Source organism: Salminus brasiliensis, chromosome 21 (genome assembly GCF_030463535.1).
Source record: "Salminus brasiliensis chromosome 21, fSalBra1.hap2, whole genome shotgun sequence".
Classification (NCBI taxonomy): Eukaryota; Metazoa; Chordata; class Actinopteri; order Characiformes; family Bryconidae; genus Salminus; species Salminus brasiliensis.
The window spans coordinates 1,817,873-1,839,744 of record NC_132898.1 but is presented as its reverse complement, the minus strand read 5'-3'; the positions used below and the strand labels follow the sequence as shown (position 1 = coordinate 1,839,744).

Below are 21,872 nucleotides of genomic sequence, written 5' to 3'. Positions count from 1 at the left end.
TGCAAGAGTTGAGACCACCATTGACTACACTTTACAGGTTAGGTTTTTACTAGGTGGTCACTGGTGGTATACCAGATGTTTGCTGGGATGTTGCTAGGCGGATGTTGTTAGGCAGATGCTACAGAACCCCAAGTGAGGGCCATAGCCAGGGTTGATTCTTGTATATATGTCTGAATAGTGTTTACAGACTAGGCCTAGAGCAATACCTCCACCTATCGGGTGCTAGAACGAGCGGGACATTGTCGTATACGCTGCATGTGGTTTTTTTAACCTTCCCTTTTGTCTGTTTTACTTTTGTCTGTGATTAGTTTGTCCTGGGAAACCTTCCAGGCCTGCTTTGCCAAGAGAACAGGTGTCACAGTGTCCTTTATAAAAAAAACTCTTCATAAGAAATCTGGCAACGGTAGCAAACCTTGTAAAAAATGGTGACTATTATTTCAGACCCAGCTGCACAGGAGACACAGCTGGGCCTGAAATGATAGTCTTCTCATAGTCCCTGTGGAACATTCATGCAAGGTTGAATTGAGGCACTAAGGGGTCTCCCCATTGGTCTAAAGCCGCGGGCCTTGATCAAAATCACGTGGGCATCACTGAAGCCATTGATTTTCTGCTGTAATTCACTGCCATAGTTATTGATACAGGGGGGTCAGTGTTCTCTACAGTGCTCTTAGAGACGTCAATTGAATTACAGACATCTGATCATGTCATCGGTCAGTTGATTTTGATCACATTTGAAGGCGTTCAGCTTTAAATGCTTCAAACAGAGGTCTGTGATTGTGGTTGAGATGATTGGCCTTCAGGGTGCATGATTCTCCATCAGCTTTATCAGAAATACTTACCTTGTACCTCCACTCGCTGGACACTGTATGAGCCCTATCTTTTTAGCACCACAGTATACACAGATCAGCCAAAACATTAGTACCACTGACAGCTGAAGTAAAAACCATTGATTATCTTCATCTACAGTGGCTACAGTCAAGGGGTGGATCTATCAGTCGGTTCTTGAAGGTGCTAAAGCAGGAAAAATGGATGAGTGTAAGAATCTGAGACACTGTGACACTCTAGACAATGACTGGAGAGTCAGAACATCTCCAGAACATCAGACAGGTCTTGTGATGTGTTCCTGGGATGCAGTGGTCAGGACCTACCAAAAGTGGTTCAAGGAAAGACCAAGGCTCACTCATGCTCATGGAGGCCCTGCCCACCCCACCACTAACCAGGACCACAGAGGTCTTGTGAAGTCCATGCCTCGAATGATCAGAGCTGTTGTGGAAGCACAAGGTGGACCTACTCAGTATTAGGCAAGTGGTACTAATGTTATGACTGATCACTGTAGATGTACAACCTAGGTTTCTCCTGCACCCTCTACCCATTCTCAGCACTGCGAGTGCCACTGTTAAGAGTGGTCTACAAGAAACTGACCACTGAAGAAGGGCTCGAGAACTAGATCTGTGCATGGCAACAGATGGGCTTGCAGTGTCAAGCTGCACACACCAGCGAGGGGGAGCTTCAAGATATGGGCTTCTAATAAAGAGGACAGTGACTGTGTGAAACACTTGTATCTGATAATGTGATGAGGTGTATAACATGCCGGTAATCTCCCGTACATCACTGATCTGCTTCAGAACGTTCTCCCAGGGACATTGGGCGCTCATTAGCAGGGGTGGGAATCACCAGAGACCCCCACAGTACCTTATTATCATGGTAGATGTGGAAGATTTGATTGACATTTGAAAAGTTTTCAACGGGATTGAGCCTTGAGCACAAGATGAGACCACCATCCATCGGTTGTACGTCACTAGGTGGTTGCTATGGCATACCTGATGTTTGCTGTGGAGTTGCTAGGTAGTTATGTAGTAGTTAGTAGTGCTAGATGGCTGCTGTGGTATCTGAGGAGGTATCTACGGTGATGCTAAGTGGTTATGGGTGCAATAGTGTTGCTACATGATTGCTATGGAGTTGCTTAGTGATTGCTAGGTGGTTGCTAGGTGGTTGCTGGGTGGTTCTTATGGGATCTCAGGTGCTAACTAGGGTGGTTGCGTTGGTGTTGCTGGGTAGTTGCTATGGCATACCAGATGTTTGCTGTGGAGTTGCTAGGTAGTTATGTAGTAGTTAGTAGTGCTAAATGGCTGCTGTGGTATCTAAGGAGGTATCTAAGGTGATTGCTAAGTGGTTATGGGAGCAATAGTGTTGCTACCTGGTTGCTATGGGGTTGCTTAGTGATTGCTAGGTGGTTGCTAGGTGGTTGCTGGGTGGTTCTTATGGGATCTCAGGTGCTAACTAGGGTGGTTGTGTTAGTGTTGCTGGGTGGTTGCTATGGAGCTGCTTAGTGGCTGCAATATGAGTCAGATAACATTATAGTTGCTCGTTTCTAAAAGCAGAATTATTATATTTAGGAATTTTACCGCTTAATAAACTGCAATATCATCCTTGATAGGAATTGTGTGGTTAAAGATCAGTCAGTGTTATTTTAACCTGAAAATCTTTGATGTTGTTAGATCAAGTGAATGTCTTGATGTGTAGAGTGATTGGTTAGAGGACATTAGTCATATCAGAATCGTGATAATCGTGATAACGATTAATAAACGATATATTGTGCAGCTCTGCAGGAAGGCCGGAGTGCTGTTATGGCCTTTATAACACGGCCCATGCGTTTATGCAGCGCTCCTTTTTTACACGGTTAACTCGAGAGGCTGCATTCTCCCCCTTGAGAGCTACTTCAGCTCTTATCCCTCGCTATCTGACCAAGCAGGTCCATCTGTGAATGTGCTATTAGCCACATTACCTGCAGCAGGGAAGGCCCCTCGCTGAGTCGACGAGAGCGCCTTTGCATCTGTGTTTGTCTGATGTGCCTGGGGTTTAGGCTTGGCTACAGTGGCAGTGGTGGCGATGTATTGACGGGGAGATTGATCAGTCCGGAAGGGCTTGAGGTGGTCCGAAAGGGTTTTGAGACTAGGACTGGCCATGCAGGGGGTTGCCTTTGAGAAATGACGTTCGTCAGAGCAGTTGGACTGACACAGTTGACAATGCTGAGGGTCACAAAACTGCACCATCATGCGTTTGGAGCTTTTGGGAGTGCCTGATATAAAATAATAGGAATTATAAATCCATATAAGCTAACCTTCAATCCAATCCGGGAACATCGAGAGCCCTTCTGCGCATATTGCAGTCTTTAGAGTGGAGTTGCTTCAGCCTGCCTGCGTTACATAATTCCTTTAACATTTCCCTCCACGCACGCACACGTCCCCTCCAGACAACCTCAGCATAACATGCTCTGCCATGTTCTTGATGTCGGGTCTCGAGATCTTTTTTAGCGGGGCTCTTCTGATGTACGCTGTGACCCGAGCTCCCTTTCCCTGCGATCTCTGCCCCATACTGCCACCCTCCGCCTAAACCCCTAGAAGTCTCTCAATACTACAGGCACTCTGTACTATTCAAATGGAATTACTTGGGCTGCGTCCCAAATGGCACATTACCACACTAAATAGTGTATTAAAAAGGCTGTAAGAGCTGTAAGTGCTACACTAAACTAAAGGTATAATGCTACAGGATCCCAGGGGGTTGCTATAGTGTCTGAGATTGTTGCAAGCATGTGGCCAGATTTGGTTGCTTATTGGTTGTTGCTGTGGTTTCCCAGGTGGTTGTTGTGGTGTTGCTGGGTGATTGCTATGGAGTTGCTTATTGGTTGTTGCTGTGGTTTCCCAGGTGGTTGCTGTGGTGTTGCTGGGTGATTGCTATGGAGTTGCTTATTGGTTGTTGATGTTTCCCAGGTGGTTGCTGTGGTGTTGCTGGGTGATTGCTATAGAGTTGCTTATTGCCAAATGGTTGCTGTGGACTGTGGATCTTTTTAGCGTGGCTCTTTTGATGTTCACTCTGGCTCATGCACTCATGTGCTTGGAAGGTGCTATGATTTTCCAGGCGGTTGCTTTTGTGTTGTTAAGTGATTGCAGTGGGTTGCTTAGTGGTTGTTGCCATGGTTTCCTAGGTGGTTGTTAAGGTGTTGCTAGGTGACTGGTATGGAATTGTTGGATTGTTGCTATGGAGTTGCTTAGTGGTTGTTCCTATGGCATGCCAGCTGGTTGCTTTGGTGTTGATATTTGATTGGTATTGGGTTTGCTTAGTGATTGTTGCTATGGTATCCCAGGTGGTCGCTTTGGTGTTGATATTTGATCGGTACTGGGTTTGCTTAGTGGTTGTTGCTATGGTATCCCAGGTGGTCGCTTTGGTGTTGATATTTGATTGGTATTGGGTTTGCTTAGTGGTTGTTGCTATGGTATCCCAGGTGGTCGCTTTGGTGTTGATAGGTGATTGGTATTGGGTTTGCTTAGTGATTGTTGCTATGGTATCCCAGGTGGTTGCTATGGTGTTGCTAGGTGGTTGCTATGGAGTTGTTCATTGATTGTTGCTGTGGTTTCCCAGGTGGTTGCTATGGGGTTGCTTAGTGATTGTTGCTATGGTGCCCTAGGTACCCTTGCCATGGTGTTGCTAGGTGATTGCTATGGAGTTGCTTATTGGTTGTTGCTGTGGTTTCCCAGATGGTTGCTATGGTGTTGCTATGTAATTAGTATTGTGTTACTGGATGGTTGCTATAGAGTTGTGTATTGGTTGTTACTGTGGGTTTCCATTTGGTTGCTATGGTGTTGCTGGGTGATTGCTATGGAGTTGCTTAGTGGTTGTTGCTATGGTGTCCCGGTTAACAACCCATTGTGGCGTAGCAGCCTGGCTTTGGAGAGAGACAGTTGGATGGACAACCTCCAGCCAATACACACACACACACACACACACACAAGCCTTCTGAGGATGAGTGCCGGTGTGCTGTCGCACAGCTGTCAGCTGAGTGAGATGCGGCCACAGCGACGCCACAATGAGGCAGCCTGCCTCTCTCTCTCTCTCTCTCTCTCTCTCTCTCTCTCTCTCTCTCTCTCTCTCTCTCTCTCTACCTCTGTATGTCTCTCTCTCTCTCTGCTCTCTTTTGTGCTGCTTGTGGCTGAGATTCACATGCTCTTATCTCTCTCCCTCCCTCCCTCTCTCTCCCTCTCTCTCTCTCTCTCTGGTCCACCCCCCTTCTCTCTCTCTCTCCCTCACTGCCTCACTCCCTCCCTCCCTTTCTCTCCTCTCTCGCTCTCTTTCTCTCTGTGTCTGAAGGAGTAATGGAGAGGATCACCATGTAGACAGCAGCCGAGCGGAGGACGGGTAAGAATGGGAAACCGCGTATGGAGCGACGCCGGACTGCAGCCGTGGTGAGCGCGGGCATCCTCCTCAGGACCTCAGCCGGGCTTCCCTGGACGACCGGCCGGACGCTCCACTTGCTCTCCTAACGCCGAGGAGCCTCTCCTTCAGTCTCAGACACTGGACTGGATTTGTTTTTTCCTCTTTTTGCTTTTTAACCTTTTTGAAATCTTTTTTTTTTCGCTGTCCTTTCCTCTCTGTTCTCTCAGATTTTTTTTTGTCCCTTGTTCCCGTTTTGTTTTTCCTCGGGTTTGTGCTCAGATCTCTTCCCCCTAGCCGCCCCTAGAGGCTCGCTGGCCGCGCGGCAAGCCTCCTCACGGTTCCCGATACCTTCCAACCGAGCCGTCCAAGCAATACTCCGCCACCATGGGGGACATGAGGAACAGCGATTTTTACGCCAAGAACCAAAGAAACGAGGGCAACCATGCCGGGGGCTTCGGCTGCTCTCTGGAGGAGCTGCGCTCACTCATGGAGCTCCGCGGCACGGAGGCTGTGGTCAAAATTCAGGAGGACTATGGAGACATGGAAGGACTGTGTCAGAGGCTGAAAACCTCACCGACGGAGGGTAAGTCACCCTGTCTTTTCCTCTTTACTAAACGAATCCCGTCCCCTTCATCCACACACACACAGACACACACACACCCCCCTGCACACTCGAGCCCTCTCAAACATTGGGTGACTCATTCTAATGATTATTGATTTCTTGTTGTTTGCTTGAGTCTCCTTGCATTTGCACGCAGTGAGAGCAGAGAGGTGGAGGTCTTCTATATGATCATTCGTGGTTTTCCCCCTTTCCCCCCTTTTTTCTCTTGCTGCTCGAGCTGGTCGGCCGTCTGGCACAGTTATTAAGCAGAATGTGTCTCCCAGGCAACAGCGCAGAGGTCAAACTAAATTTGCTACTTCTTAAAACGACAGTGCCGTCGGATGCGGTCTGCCGTGAGAGCGCTGCGGCGGTCTGCCGTATCCTTCTCTCTGCGTGGAATCCTGAAGAGCTTCTTTTGCGTCAGATATTCCTCTCGTTACTGGAAGAGTGGAAAAAGGGGCTTACCGGCACCTTCGTGGAAAACGATGCCAGCCGTGTGTTTCGGTGTCGTCGTGGCTTATCAGTTACTTGATAGGATGCCTGCAGCCCGAGTTCCGAGATGCAGGCCCTCTCTCGGTTCTGCCGATACGCTGATGAGGTGCGACGAAGCTAAAAAAACAAAAAAGTGATATGTCAGTCATTTCTCCACTGCAAACTCACAGGTACAAAAGTATTTGGACACTTGCTCATTCCTTATTCCTTCCAAAATCAGAGGAAATAGTTGGAGTAACCGTCTCTACTGTCCAGGGAAGAAGGCTTCCTTCTAGATTTCCAAGAGTTTGTTGGATGATCACCACCCCAGCTTATCCTTCATCCCAAAAGCATTGGATGGGGGGGCCCCCCTCCATCATTCCAGAGTACACACAGTTCTTCCACTGCTCCACAGCTCAATGCTGGGGGGCTTTACACTGGCCTTAGGCAGCATGGTGGCTATAGCTTCATGATGTTTATCTGCTCCAGAGAGTCCTATTCTATTGGCAGTACTTCTCTACAGGGACTAGATTAGCTGTGTGTGTGTGTGCATTTGCACATCTATGTCAGCAATGGGTGCCACCTAAAGTAGCGGAATGCATTCATTAGAAGTGGTGTCCACAAACTTTTGGACAGTTTATGTATACATACATCATACACAGCTCATCATCTTTATAGACTGTGATGGTGCTGACCCGATTCAACTCAGGACAGGGATCTCTTTATCTTCGTAAAACAGACAAGCCGTGTGTGTGTGTGTGTGTGTGTGTATGAGCCTGGATGCCTCTTGGCCAAAGGCTTTGGTGCAAGAACCCTTGAGACGTAGTGGCGTCTGACCCTGAAGACGGCTGAGCTTTCCCTTCATCTCTTTGCAAACACGACCGCCTGTGCGGTTCTGGAGGGAGGAGCAGGCTGTGGCTCTGCTCTGCTAGAACGACTTGGGCTGACACCCGAGTGCGATGCGATAATGAAGACAAATGCTCTCATCTAGCCTTATTAATAAGCACGGTCCTGCATTTTCCCACTCAAGGCCCAGTCACCTTCATGTACTCAGCTACTGTCTCCATCTCCACCAGCGTTCTAGAGACAGGCCGGTGATCCCCCTAATTAAGGCCGGCATTCCGCTCTCCAACATGCGTCCATTATATTTACATTATATGTCCAAATGTTTGTGGACACCCCTTGTAATGAATGCACTCATTTCTGTCACAACTTCTCTGTCCCTTCAGAGGAGTCCTGCTAAAGCAGATCAACATGAACCTATTGGCTCCATGCTGCCTAATAATGCCAGGCGTAGACTAGTAGAGGGGTATATATAAAGCCCCCCAGCATTGAGCTGTGGAGCAGTGGAAGAACTGTGTTCTCTGGAATGATGATGGATGGTGGTGGAGCTCCATACAGTACTTTTAAGATGAGATCCAACATCCTGAGCTCATTAACGCTCTTCACCGAATGCAGTCAAATCCTCACAGCAAATTTCCTCCTCCAAAATCTAGTAGAAAGCCTTCTTCACTGGACAGTAGAGACCCCAACAAAAGCAGGATCATCTCTTTTTAATAGCCTTGATTTCAGAAGAAACAGTGAATGAGCAGCTGTCCCAATACTTTTGTCCATTTAGTGTATGTATGTTAAACATTTGCAGAGGTGCAAACCAGGGAGATAGGAGTGTTACAGCTGTTTAAAGGGAAAGCAGGGCTACCAGGATGTTGATGATAGGTGTCACAGAGCTTGTAGAAATCTGTTATGTCCACACTGGTAAAAGCCAGAGTTAAAAATTAATATTTAATGCAATCGATTTCGTGGTTTAGAGAAACTTAAGGGAGCAAAGCAAGCAGAATCCATCAGGATGTTTTATGTTCTTGAGAATGTCAGCTTAATCAAATACGCTTGCGTTGCAGCATCCACATTTTTCCTCGGCCTGGAATCTTCGCTAGAGCTTCCAAGGCTTCCAAGGAGGGCATCTCTCTTATAATGGTATAGCGGGCCGCTGAGTGGCTCAGTGGACTAAGGCGCTGACTCTACGGGCTGAGGATTGTCATTTCGTGTGCCATCAGAAGCCAGAGCCTGAGAGAGCACAATTGGCTATGCTCTCTCTGCCTGTCCTCAGCTGCTCGCCATCAACAGCCAGAGCCTGAGAGAGCACAATTGGCTATGCTCTCTCTACCTGTCCTCAGCTCCTCGCCATCAGCAGCCAGAGCCTGAGAGAGCACAATTGGCTATGCTCTCTCTACCTGTCCTCAGCTCCTCGCCATCAGCAGCCAGAGCCTGAGAGAGCACAATTGGCTATGCTCTCTCTACCTGTCCTCAGCTCCTCGCCATCAGCAGCCAGAGCCCGAGAGAGCACAATTGGCTATGCTCTCTCTACCTGTCCTCAGCTCCTCGCCATCAGCAGCCAGAGCCTGAGAGAGCACAATTGGCCATGCCCTCTCTGGGAGTGTAGATGGTACATCACTACGAGTGTGATGTTTTTTTAGCTGATGTACCAGAGCTGGGGACCTGGAGCTTTCCTACGAGTGTGCTGGCTGCCCCGTGGGCAGACTTCACCCGCCTTGTGTCAGGACTTAGGAGGGGTCAGGAGAATAACAAGGTAAAGGGGCTAGCTAGCCTATTTTCCTTCACACGCTGAGGTGGCATCCATACCTTAGGTCATAGAATCAGTCCAGGAGAAAGACATCACTGTCATGGCTTCAGTGACAGTAAACAGTTTGTCTGAGAAGCTGAGGCCCCAGGGGACGACCGTGACTGTGTGAGATGGCTATTGTATGCTAATGGAACCAGTGTGCTGTGCCCTGGCACCAGCTGCGAACCAGCGAGAAGTGTCTGTTCCCTCGCCGTGGCTGTCCTCCCCCATGACTCCCCTGTTCTCATTTCTATTTCCGGCCGATGGCCCACCTCACTCCATTGCGGCGCCCGTCCTTCCCCTCTACAAGCCTCCGCAACCAAGTAACCCAATCTCACACTTTCTTTAGTGTTCACTTTTCTGTGCATAGCAATTGCCTCCTAATTGAGCCTGGAAAAAAAACAGCGACGATCTGCAGTCACTCCTTCGTATCTGACTCTAAAGCTTATATGCAAATGAGACAGCTTGCTAAATGACCGGGTGTAGGCGCAGGACATGTAGCCTCGCCTTCTGTTCAGTCCTCGCTCCTGGAAAAGTGGAAATTCCAGTGATGGAGAACTGGAGGGGTAAAACAAATTGGGACACTGTTGGGACTAAAGTATTGGGACGGTATTTTATTCATATAAAGCATATAGAGTTTAATCTGCTTTTGTTGGAGGAACTGTCTCTAGGGAAGAAGACTTTCTACTAGATTTTGGAGGAGCACTGCCATCTCCCAACTTATCCAAAAAAAAAAAAAGTCATGGATAGAGCACCACCATCCATCTTTCCATAGAACACACTTATTCCACTGCTCCACAGCTCAATGCTGGGGGGCTTTATACCCTTTTTAGGTATGGTGCCAATAGGTCCTGTACTATTGGCAGTACTTCTCTACAGTGGCTAGTCACTAGCTATGTGTGTGCATTAGCACATCTGTGTCAGCAAGGAGCTGAATGCATTCATTAGGAGGGATGTCCACAAACATTTGGACACTTAGTGTACTCTCAATGTAAGTCAATGCCAGAGCAAAGCCAATAGAAGGGGTGAAGGTCAAAGCAAGCTGGCAAAACACTACGAGTTGCAAGCACCAAACACGACAAGCTCAGCATGTCAGCGTGCCAGTTGCTAGCCACCAAGATGGGTAGCAGCACCCCGAGCCCCTAGGCTACCCACTTGCGCCAAGCTCTGAGCTCACATCGTGCTGAAGGACACAGTTCTGGAGGACGCAAGAAGGAAGTCGACCACCTTCGTTTCACCGTTCTTTTTTTTTTACATGGCTAGTTAAGCAGCGTGCCACCTCGGCAAGGCTGCACCCCCCCCCCTCCCCATCAGCCCCCTTGATGAGCATGCTAATCTAGTCCGCCTGCCCATGTGCTCATTCCCCTCTGACACATTCTATTTAATCTCGGGCCCACTAGGAATTGCTCCGAAGGAGCACAATCTCCTCTAATAAGGACACTCTTTTTTGCTCGCTAGTATTGCTGCCCTCATTCCAGCAGCCATTCTTAAAAGGAGCAAGCTTTCCCTCTGAGAGTAGATTATAAATGATATGTTACAGCCCACCCCCCCTACACACACCTTTGAGGGTCAGACGCTCCCGAATGGATGACCTTGGAGTGGAACTGGAGTCGGCGACAGCAGTCTTTGACATAGAAAAGAAGGAAAGACAGGTATAGAAAGATCACAGAGCAGATCGCGACTGCAGCTTCATTAGAGGACGTTAGTGGAGGTCGTGGTTCTGTGGAAACTGAAGGCCGCAAACGTAGGCCTCCTTTTTAAGGGAGTTTTCAGACTTGACCTGAATAGTTGCGTCCAAACCCAGGACCAGTTCTGGGCTCATTTGTGGATCGATTGCACCCTCCAGTCCATACATTACCCCAGGCCATCTTCTTTAGGATGGCTTTGCACTTCACCCTGAACCAAAAACGACCAAACTGGACCAAGGTCTAGAAAAAAACCTGGATGGGTTCCATGCCTGGTACTGGAGACCTGACCCTGACCAACTCAAGAGCTGGTCATTTCTCATGTGGGGCTCACATGGCTGGAACGTGGGTGGAATCCAGGTGGGATTCCAGATGCATTGCTACTGGGACCCAGTTGAGCTTCACAATTGGGCCCCATCATTACAGCCAACCTTAATCTAACATGGATCCCATCTAGGCCTCTCCTGGTCCCATCGCTGACGCTGGTCGGCTTCCATATGTGGTGCCAACATGGTACCCATGGACAGAATTCATGGGATACCCATGCAGACCTCACATGGGCATGTTATCTGGGTTTAAAGCACTTACATAAGGACTACACTGCAGAGGGGAACGAGTTCGCTCAGTTGATCCCGTTGTGGTGCGTTAGTACAATGCCATGACCCATCTGCACTCGCAACGCTGAATCTTAATCTCCATCTGAGCCTGACTTTCAGCTACGGTGCAGGTACTCATCTCGACATTCCTTTTGTTGAGTCAGGCAATGTTCACGGGGCCCAGATGAAAAAAGAGAGTGGCGTATGTTTTCGGCAGGTGCGCTGCGCCTCGTGAAGTGCGACAGCTAAATCCCCCGTTTCAGGCCTGTGAAGCGCACGCCACCTTCCTCCGCCTAAGCCTCCCGATCCGTCACTCCAGCTCACGGCAGCCTCCCTGATGCCTGCCGAGCCCCATTAGCTGGAGACGGGGAGTTTGCTGACTAAGACGCCTTGCTTTTGTTGTTTTGGGACCAGCTCCTTTGACGTCCACCCCCTTCTCCCTGTTGACCTGTGTCGAGACTGTATCACCCTGTATCACCCTGTATCACCCTGTCCTTGCTGTAACATTGAGCCTACGTTTCAGTGCAAATTGGCTTGTTGGCAGACACATGGGGCTCAGCGGCTACAAGAGTGGTAAATGTCCAAGCTCGGGGTCAATGGATGAACACCTGAGCGCATTTTTGTAGCTCAATGACACTAGAAGGTCCACTTCAGGATTCAGGGGGTCGGAAGGCCCTGCTACTATCAGCATGGTTAGTGGAACCACTTTGCCGACCAGAACTGTGGGATAAACCAGATATTGATTTCTTTCTAAAAGATGGACACTGACCACTCTTCTTCTTCTAAAGTGGGGCTACAGGTACTGGATGGAGCTCCATCGCTCCAGAGAACAAACTTCAGCTTTATACCCCTGTATAAAATGCTTGCCTTGATACATATACCAACCAGCCATAACATCAGGTGGGTGGGACAGTGGGTGGGATAAATGTAGCAGCAAGTGAACAGTCAGTTCTTGAAGGTGTTGGAAGTGGGAAAATGGGCAAATGAAAGAATCTGAGACACTTTGACAAGAACCAAACTCAGAACATCTCCAAAAAATATCAGGCAGGTCTAATGGAGTGTTCCCGCAGTGGTATGCAGTGGTCAGGACCTACCAAAGGTGCTTCAATGAAGGACAACCAAAACTGAAGTGAACCTACTGGCAACCTAAGGCTCATTGATACTCATGGAGGCCCCACCTAACAGCTTACAGGATTTTCATAGGCCAGACACAACACAGGACACCATCAGAGGTCTTGTAAAGTCCAGGAATCCATGCCTGGACCACAAATTGATCTACATAACATTAGACAGACTGGTATTTATGGACTCATAAGGCTCATTGATGCTAAAGAAGGCCCCATCTCACAACTCATAGGACTTAATTGAAGGATCTGCTGCTAATGTTAGTCCTGGTGCCAGATACCACAGGACACCATCAGAAGTCTTGTAAAGTCCATGCCTCGAACGGTGAAATCTGTGAGATCTGAGGCAGGTGGTGTTAATGTTTTGGCTTATTTCTGAGGTTCTAAACCTCCTAAACTAGTACCTGTTCAGATTAACGCCATTAAAAATACATTCATATTGAACCCATTTCAAAACAAAGGGCTTAAATATCAGAATAAAGCAAGAAAGGCTTCCAACTGATGTACAGACTGTATCTCCTGAAGAAAGGGAGTCGCTCCTCGTTTCAGCTCAGGACAGTCATATTTCTTCATCCAGGACTGTCAGTTTGAAACGCACCCAATGCGTTTCGGCCTTGTCACTTTTAGAGCTTATAGATGTCAGCATCTAGCCCCGGTGACCTCTCGGAGCAAGACACAGCCTAATAAAGTTACACATCGTTTTTTTCTGTCACATCTGTGCTTTGGGCTGCGGCTACAAGCGAAGAAGTTAAAGGATATTTGCCCTTGGGGAACTGCACAGCCTGTCGGAGTGGCTTCAGTGTTTTACACTTATTATTTGACCTACCTGACAATTGTCATTTATAGTCAGCCTGCTTTCCAGAGCTCAGTTTCGTTTGAGGTATTCCTGGACCACGTTATCATTCATCCCTTGGTTCCGTTAATGCCGCAGATGCCGTAAAGATGTCATACTATCATACCGTTTCCCTCTGCAGTGGGAATGTTATCGCCCAGTGCTCAGTGTTATATTATAGTCTTTCCGCCACACTAAACAGAGGAAGCGCAGCCCAGACCTTATTGATGTTGAGCTTTAAAACCCACTCACCCATTGGCTGAGAGAGCAAGGTTAGACACCGTTTGCATAGAACAAGCATCATATTACTTATTGGGTTATGCATCAAGACATACTTTCTTTATTAATTTATTCTTTATCACATGCACATCACCATTTACTGTCTAACAGATAGCCAGTAGAGCTGGGTGATTTTCATTCTTTGTGGAAATATCCCTATAGACAGTATAATCATTCCCATTCAGCACACAGCACGCCCAATAGGCCTAAAATGACTCCTATATTATCCTTAGAAAGTTGCACCAAGAGCCTTGTATCTTGTCTTTTTTCATCATTTGTATATTTAATTTTTCATTTTTTCCCCTCAATAGCTCCCCCTAGCACTAGCAATGCTCCCGACACCCTTAGGAGGGTAAGCACTTAACATACGTCTCCTCCGATACATGCAAAACCAGCCGCCACCTCTTTTCCAACTGCTAGGTAGTTGTCACACTGGGTCCCCCCCACCTAGCTTCACCCACCTAGCTCCACCCCACCAGCTAACAGATGCCAGTGCCGGCCAACATCGCTTTAAGAGTGATGAGTGAGGAGAGAGCGCCGTCTGTCCACCTGAACAGTGCCTGGCCAGTTGTGCTCTCTCTGACTCCGGCTGCTGATGGCTGCGTCTTTCACTTTTTAGCATACTAAAGCTCTAAGATTTGTTCTTTCACGGTGAATGGACCAATAGAAACGCTCTATAAATCTTTTTGCATTGACTTCCATTGAAAGCCAAAAAGGGTTTTACCTCCTCTTGCAAAGTTAATGTTTTGGAGATACAAGGTTTTTGCGCGGCAGCGTCGAAATTCACCTTCTAACATCAGCAGGTGTCCCGGCCTCTCAGCATGATGGAAAAATGCATGTTATGATGGCTCGATAACGACACAGCTTGTGTGGGCGGAGCTTTGTGAACGCTGAGCAGGGTCGAAAGCGGCCAATCAGAAGCTTTTCTGCATTTGCAATTGGAGTGTTAACATGCGGAATCTGCTTAATTTCATCATCAATTGAGGCAGAGTTACAGACGCAGCAGAGCTGAATTTTCAACCTGTAGGGGGCGCACTAGCCAGGAGTTTGTTATTTTAAAGCATACTGACACTGAATACCTTCCTACAGAACCTGCACATCCGTGAATCTCCAGCCCTCACGTTTTCACGTTGGTGCTGTTCTCAGGCCCTCTGCTAATGGTTGGTTGTTTCCAGACCTCATTAAACATGAGTGGATCTCCACCTCAAAGTGGCACAGTCCGGCCAAAGTTCTGAGGTTCTAGCTCCAAGGAGCCGCACCAGAGTTCCTAAAATCCGTACGTGAGGAGCTGTCAGCCTCCATTCCGTCTCACTCCGCCCCGCTCGGTGGGAAACTGCTGTGATATTTGACTGTGCAGCATGATCCTGCTTCAGTGGCCTTCACATTTATATAACAGCACGAGTCCTGCTTGTTTAATGTCTTACATGTTCGGCAGCGGCAGGGCTTTTTCCTCCATGCTATCTTTCTTGCCAGAGAATATTTGAGCTTGCGTGGTTCCTTCTGTACTGAGCAACGAGATGAGCTGATATTTGCTGGTTGCTGAGACTCATTTTATTGCGGGAAGATCATCTAATAGTCGTAAAATGCTTGTAGCCACTCATTTTTGGAGTAATTGTGTAACTTGTGTCGTTAAATTTTGTAACTACACTTGATTTATCATATCAGATTACACCATGCCTTTATTTACATTATAATATTTCCATTTTCATCAAAAGCAAGCACTTAAAAAATGCACAAATACAGACATGTTCATTATCTAAAAACTTATTATTTTATTTATTTTTTTATTAAAAAAAGGTATTTTTCCACCTAATGCATGAAATCCTTATTAGTATATTCATTTTCATTCAGACATGTGAGTCAAATTCACAACAAATCTATCATGGCTGGTTAGGCCAGACACAGAGGGATGAACACTCGCATAGATGGGTCCAATGCAAGTACTTTTAATAACATAAAAGGGGAGAAATACACAGTACAAACGAAAGCAAGTAAAGCAGCAACTAAAGGGCTTAAACAGGAAAGCAACATGAAGGCTCTGGGAGCTGAGCAGGATACCTTCCAGGCAGTGCCTGGAACCACGCAGAGACTACTCAAAACTGGGGGGGAGAGAGCTAGGGAACCAGCCGCTGAACCATAAATGGCTAGGCCGACCAAACATGAAGACGCGATGTAGGAGAGGGTTGCCTAGCTGGAGCGAGAGTTGAGGATATATCCAGGGAGCGAGCGAAAGCGCCTCGCTAAACCCGACGATCGAAGCAAGAACTGTGAACCAAAGCTGGCCTAAACCAACCGTGATCTGTGTGTAGAACCTCTCGGGCTACCTCGAGGCTCTAAACTCACAATTCTCGTCGATGAGCTCTGAGGCCCAGCTCCTTAAGTACCCCCAGCCCCAGGTGAAAAACATTAAGAGAAACAAGGCTTGATTAATCAGTACAACCAGGAACACGTGTGAACACAAACAAACTGAACCAAACTTGGAATGGAAACGCAACAAAAGGGATGACACGGACCTGACAAAAACGTAATAAGGTAGTGTGTGAAGGGGTGGTAAATTTCATCCTAAAATAACTGTAATTCCTCTTTTTAGTGTAATTCTTAAAAAATATATATATCTAATGTTTTATTCTTTGCTATTTTGTGTGACGGGGTGGTTGGCCTGAACATAAAAAAAGCAACAAGTAAATCATGGGTGTGTCCCATAATCCTATAATCCTGATTATAGTAATAATGTTTAATTAAAAAAACTTTTATTTGATGATATTTTAGATATTTTAGAAGGCATCCTTTTTTCGCACAGGGACCCTACTGCTCAGAAGGGTTCTCCTGGACTGGACGTTTAAAGTGCTTCAGATGACTGAATGATCTGCACGAGCAGCAGGATGTTGGCTAAAGGAAGTGTTCAGCTGTAGTGCTCATCATTGCGCATCATAACTTTTTCATGAGTTTCAGAGGCTCCTCGTCGTTTTAATGGGCGCCGTTGTGGCCAGTATACATCCGAGCCCCCTGTCAGTAACCTGAGCCTGACATCCCAGCTGGGTGAGAGAGGACGGCCTCTGTCACTCTTCCTTACTCTCACAATGAGGCAGTTTTTCCCTCCAGGAGAACACACACACACACTCACACACTCACACACACACACACACTCACGCACATGCGATTCCAAAGCACTCCAAAGAGGTGCTGTCATTACTCTACTCAGCCAACTGCAACATTGCATGCATGCATAAGTGCGTAGGCTGTGTTGTGCCCCGCGGGTCAGTTCTCAGGCTTAATGGGTCGAAATGCAAACACGAGACAGCGAGAGCACAGAAAGTGATAGCATGTGAGCTGGAGCTTAGTGTGTGAATGCCACACTGACGAGCTCTAGCGTCCACCTGACGTCCAGTTCAGGTGGACGCTAGTGGAGTCATAACGTGACTAACTTTTTTCATTGAGCTGTGGAGCAGTGGAAGAACTGTGCTCTCTGGAATGAGGGTGGAGTTAGGAAAGTTGGGGACGAATGGTGAAAGTGGGGTGGCGATCATCTCATCCAACATCCTGACCTTACTAACGCTCTTGTTGCTGAATGCAATCAAATCCTCACAGCAATCCTCCTCCTCCTTCTCCTCCAAAATCTATTAGAGAGCCTTCTTCTCTGGACAGTAGAAGACGTAGCTACTCCAACAAAAGCAGGATTGACTCTTTTTAACCCTGTTGATTTCAGAAGGAACCTTGAACAATCAGCAGGTGTCCCAATACTTTTGTCAATTTATTGACTACATTTTGTAGTCAATATATTGACTACAAAGTCCATCCAGTACTTTTGGGATGAGTAGGGGAATTGGAGATGGAGAGGTGGGTTTGTGGTGATCATCCAACATCCTGACCTCACGAACACTCGTGGTGCTGAATGCAATCATATCCTCACAGCAAAGCTTGAAAGCCTTCTTCTTCTTCCCTGAACAGTAGAAACGGTCACTCCAACAATACCCTCGATTTCAGAAGAAGCAATGAACAATGACGGAGTGTCCCAATACTTTTGTCCATTTATTTGCAGGAATAAAGCAGTATAATCGCTGTAAACAGTATAATAGTAGCTCATTTCTTGATGTATCACAGAATGCAGCCGTAGTCTGTTCTCTAGGAAAGAAGATGAGCGCCTGTACTGTACGTGGGAGTGAGCGGGGGCAGTTAGCATGTGAGGGGTTGAAGTTACCGCAGTGCCGTCCTGCCAAGGAGATGCTCAGGTCAAAACACACTCCCTCTCTCTCCTCCACCAGCTGTCTAATTAAGTTCAAACAGCAGGGACGCCACTTCCACTTCAGAATCGCAGCAGATGTTGGGTGCGCCTAATGAAGCCTTACACACCTGTCCTCCTAGCTGACCACTGCCAGCTCTGCAAATTCACTTTAGGAAGAATTCTAAAATAATTGATGAATAATTCATTTTCTGTTAAGTCTAATATTTCCCACATCAACCAGCTTGAGGATCAATGGTGAAAGTGGGGTGGTGATCATCTCATTCAACATCCTGACCTCACTAACGCTCTTGTTGCTGAATGCAATCAAATCCTCACAGCAATGCTCCTCCTCCTCCAAAATCTATTAGAGAGCCTTCTTCTCTGGACAGTAGAGACTTAGCTACTCCAACAAAAGCAGGATCGACTCTTTTTAACCCTCTTGATTTCAGAAGGAACCTTGAACAATCAGCAGGTGTCCCAATACTTTTGTCAATATAGTGTAGTTGCATTTAGAGTTTAGAACAAGCATCGTTCTACGGGATCAAAGCGAACCAGGTTACAAAGGTGTATTCGTTTAATTCCCAGAAATCATCAGACCTTCTTTAAAGGCCTGGAAGGCCCTGAGGGTTCTCCACGGTTCTGTCACTGGCTCGCTGTTGGTGATGAGTTTTCGTAGACTGTGTTGAAGGCCACATTCATATAATTATTATATATATATAATAATAAAATAATATATTATTATATATTCATCCATCCATTCACCCACCCTCCATTTATATATTCAACCATCCATCCACCCATCCTTTCATTTAAATATTCATCCATCCATCCATCCACACATCCTTCCATTTATATATTCATCCATCCATCCATCCATTCTTTCATTTATATATTCATCCACCCATCCTTCCATTTATATATTCATCCATCCACCCATCCTTCCATTTATATATTCATCCATCCACCCATCCCTCCATTTATATATTCATCCATCTATCCATCCATTCTTCCATTTATATATTCATCCATTCATCCTTCCATTTATATATTCATCCATCCACCCATCCTTCCATTTATATATTCATCCATCTATCCATCCATTCTTCCATTTATATATTCATCCATTCATCCATCCTTCCATTTATATATTCATCCATCCACCCATCCTTCCATTTATATATTCATCCATCCACCCATCCTTCCATTTATATATTCATCCACCCATTCTTCCATTTAAATATTCATCCATCTATCCAACCATTTTTCCATTTATATATCCATCCATCCATTGATTCATTATTTATTTACTATTTTTTCATCCATTCCATTCTTTTATGTATTCATCCATCCATCCAACCGTGCATCCATCCATCCATCCATCCATCCTTCCACCCATGAATCTATTCATTTATATATTCATCCATCCATCCATCCATCCATTCTTCCATTTATATATTCATCCACCCACCCTTTCATTTATATATTCATCCACCCATCCTTCCATTTATATATTTATCCATCCACCCATCCTTCCATTTATTTATTCATCCACCCATCCTTCCATTTATATATTCATCCACCATCCTTCCATTTATATATTCATCCATCCATCCACCCATCATTCCATTTATATATTCATCCACCCATCCTTCCATTTATATATTCATCCACCATCCTTCCATGTATATATTCATCCATCCTTCCATCCATTCTTCCATTTATATATTCATCCATCCATCCTTCCATTTATATATTCATCCACCATCCATCCTTCCATTTATATATCCATCCATCCATTCATTTATGTATTCATCCATCAATTCATTTATTTATCCATCCATCCATTGATTCATTATTTATTTATTATTTTTTCATCCATTCCATTCTTTTATGTATACATCCATCCATCCAACCGTGCATCCATCCATCCATCCATCCATCCTTCCACCCATGAATCTATTTATTTATATATTTATTAATCCTCCATCCATGTTGGAGGCCACATTTCTCAGGCAGAGAAGCCCTGCGCTTTAATATAAGGAGCATTTAGGAAAGTTAGGCCTGTGCATGTTATAATACATATACATAATACATATACATACATAATGTTCTCCTTCAGCCCGTGAGGAGGTACAGGCCAAGACTCGGCCGAGGCTGCGGGAGAAACTGCAGCATGGAGATATTCATTCTCTAATGGGGTGGGTTTTCTGACTCGCTCGCGAAATCAGGAGTTGTTTGTTGTGCAGGACTGGAAGAAAAATGCACAGACACTCCGTCCCTCGAAGGATCAAGCTGAGCGCTGCTCGGGTGTGTTTGCATTGCCAACTCTGCCCTTCCTGGCATATTTGTTTGTTTTGCCTCGATTAACTTGCCGTTTTATGATGCTGATTAGTCATCCTGTGACTCTGAATATTGATTTATGAAGCCAGTATAACTCTAACAAACACAGTGACTCAGCTTTTGTCAGGAATTAGCCTCCATATTTCTAGAGCTCGGATTTAAACAGTGAAATATGAAAGGATATTAGCATTTAGGCTTCATTAGTGTCATAAATAGTGTCTAAAATATTAATATACTGTATTTATCGATAAATCCTGATTCTTTAGCGCTGACGCTATTCAAAAGGCTTGTGCATGTTTGTAATGGTATGACTGTATTTGTCTAAGCCGACCTAAATTATTTATTCAATCCATCCATCCATTCATCCACCGATCCTTCCATTTATATATCCATCCATCCATCCACCCATCTTTCCTTTTATATATATTCATCCATCCATCCATTCTTCCATTTATATATTCATCCATCCATCCACCCATCTTTCCTTTTATTTATATTCATCCATCCATCCATTCTTCCATTTATATATTCATCCATCCATCCACCCATCTTTCCTTTTATTTATATTCATCCATCCATCCATTCTTCCATTTATATATTCATCTATCCATCCACCCATCTTTCCTTTTATATATATTCATCCATCCATCCATCCATTCTTCCATTTATATATTCATCCATCCATCCACCCATCTTTCCTTTTATATATATTCATCCATCCATCCATTCTTCCATTTATATATTCATCCATCCATCCACCCATCTTTCCTTTTATATATTCATTCATCCACCCATCCTTCCATTTATATATTCATCCATCCATCCACCCCTTTCCATTTATATATTCATCCATCCATCCATTCTTCCCTTTATATATTCATCCACCCACCTTCATTTATATATTCATCCACCCATCCTTCCATTTATATATTCATCCATCTATTCCTCCATCCTTCCATTCATATATTCATTAATCAATTCATTTATTTACCCATCCATCCATCCATCCATTGATTCCTTATTTATTCCTTATTTTTTCATCCATCCATCCATCCATCTATTAATTAATTAATTTACATATTTATCCATCCATCCATTTAGTTATATATTTATTCATTCATTTACCATCCATCCATTCTTTTATGTATTCATCCATTCATCCAACTGTGCATCCATCCATCCTTCCACCCATTAATTAATTAATTAATTAGTTAATTAATATATTTATTTATCCATCCATCCAACCATCTGTCTTGCCATCCATCCAACCATTCATTCATCAATCTGTGCATTGAACCACCACTCCATTGAATGGGTGGATGAATGGATGGATGAGGTAATGAAGTACTTAAAGGTACTAAAAGAAACCATTTACCTCCTTCCTGATTAGTTCTGTTACGCTGCTGGAATCTCCAAATCTATTGGGCACTTTCTTGAATACTAGCGGAAGCTCCTGTATCCTCTAAGCAATTATTTGAGTCAATTCCTCCAAATTCACCCTGAACCTGTAGCCCAATCTTCCTGTTACTCCCATTAAACTGTCCTGACAGATTCTCCTAATTCTTACCACAACCAGCGTTTATGTTCCAACTCTGCTGGAGGCGACTCGCCTCCGACCTCACGGGCCACACTTCCCTCCTCAGCTGATGAAATAACAAGCCGACTCCAATTATAACCTATAAAAATCCAGTGATCGCTTTGGATGTTGGGAGAACCCCCCCCCCCCCCACACACACACACACACACACACAGCAGTGGTTATGATGTCTAATCCAGTGAGTGTCAGATTCCAGCGGGTCTCGGCCCGGGGTGGGGGGGGGTCTGTGCTTTGTCGCTGTGTTTGTTTGTGCGTGTTGATCGGACCGGTCCTCTGGGACTGGTTACACGGCAC

General features: G+C 45.6%; 1 protein-coding gene across 10 annotated transcripts in view; it reads left to right on the top strand.

Moving 5' to 3' along the window:
* atp2b2 (ATPase plasma membrane Ca2+ transporting 2) overlaps positions 1-21,872 on the top strand; it is a 154,826-nt gene that overhangs the window by 65,696 nt on the left and 67,258 nt on the right. For all 10 annotated transcript variants that reach the window (XM_072665998.1, XM_072666005.1, XM_072665999.1 and 7 more), the window contains exon 2: positions 5,146-5,794. In XM_072665998.1, the coding sequence (XP_072522099.1) occupies positions 5,596-5,794 (199 nt within the window). In that variant the 5' untranslated portion in view covers positions 5,146-5,595. The remainder of the gene's footprint in view (positions 1-5,145; positions 5,795-21,872) is intronic.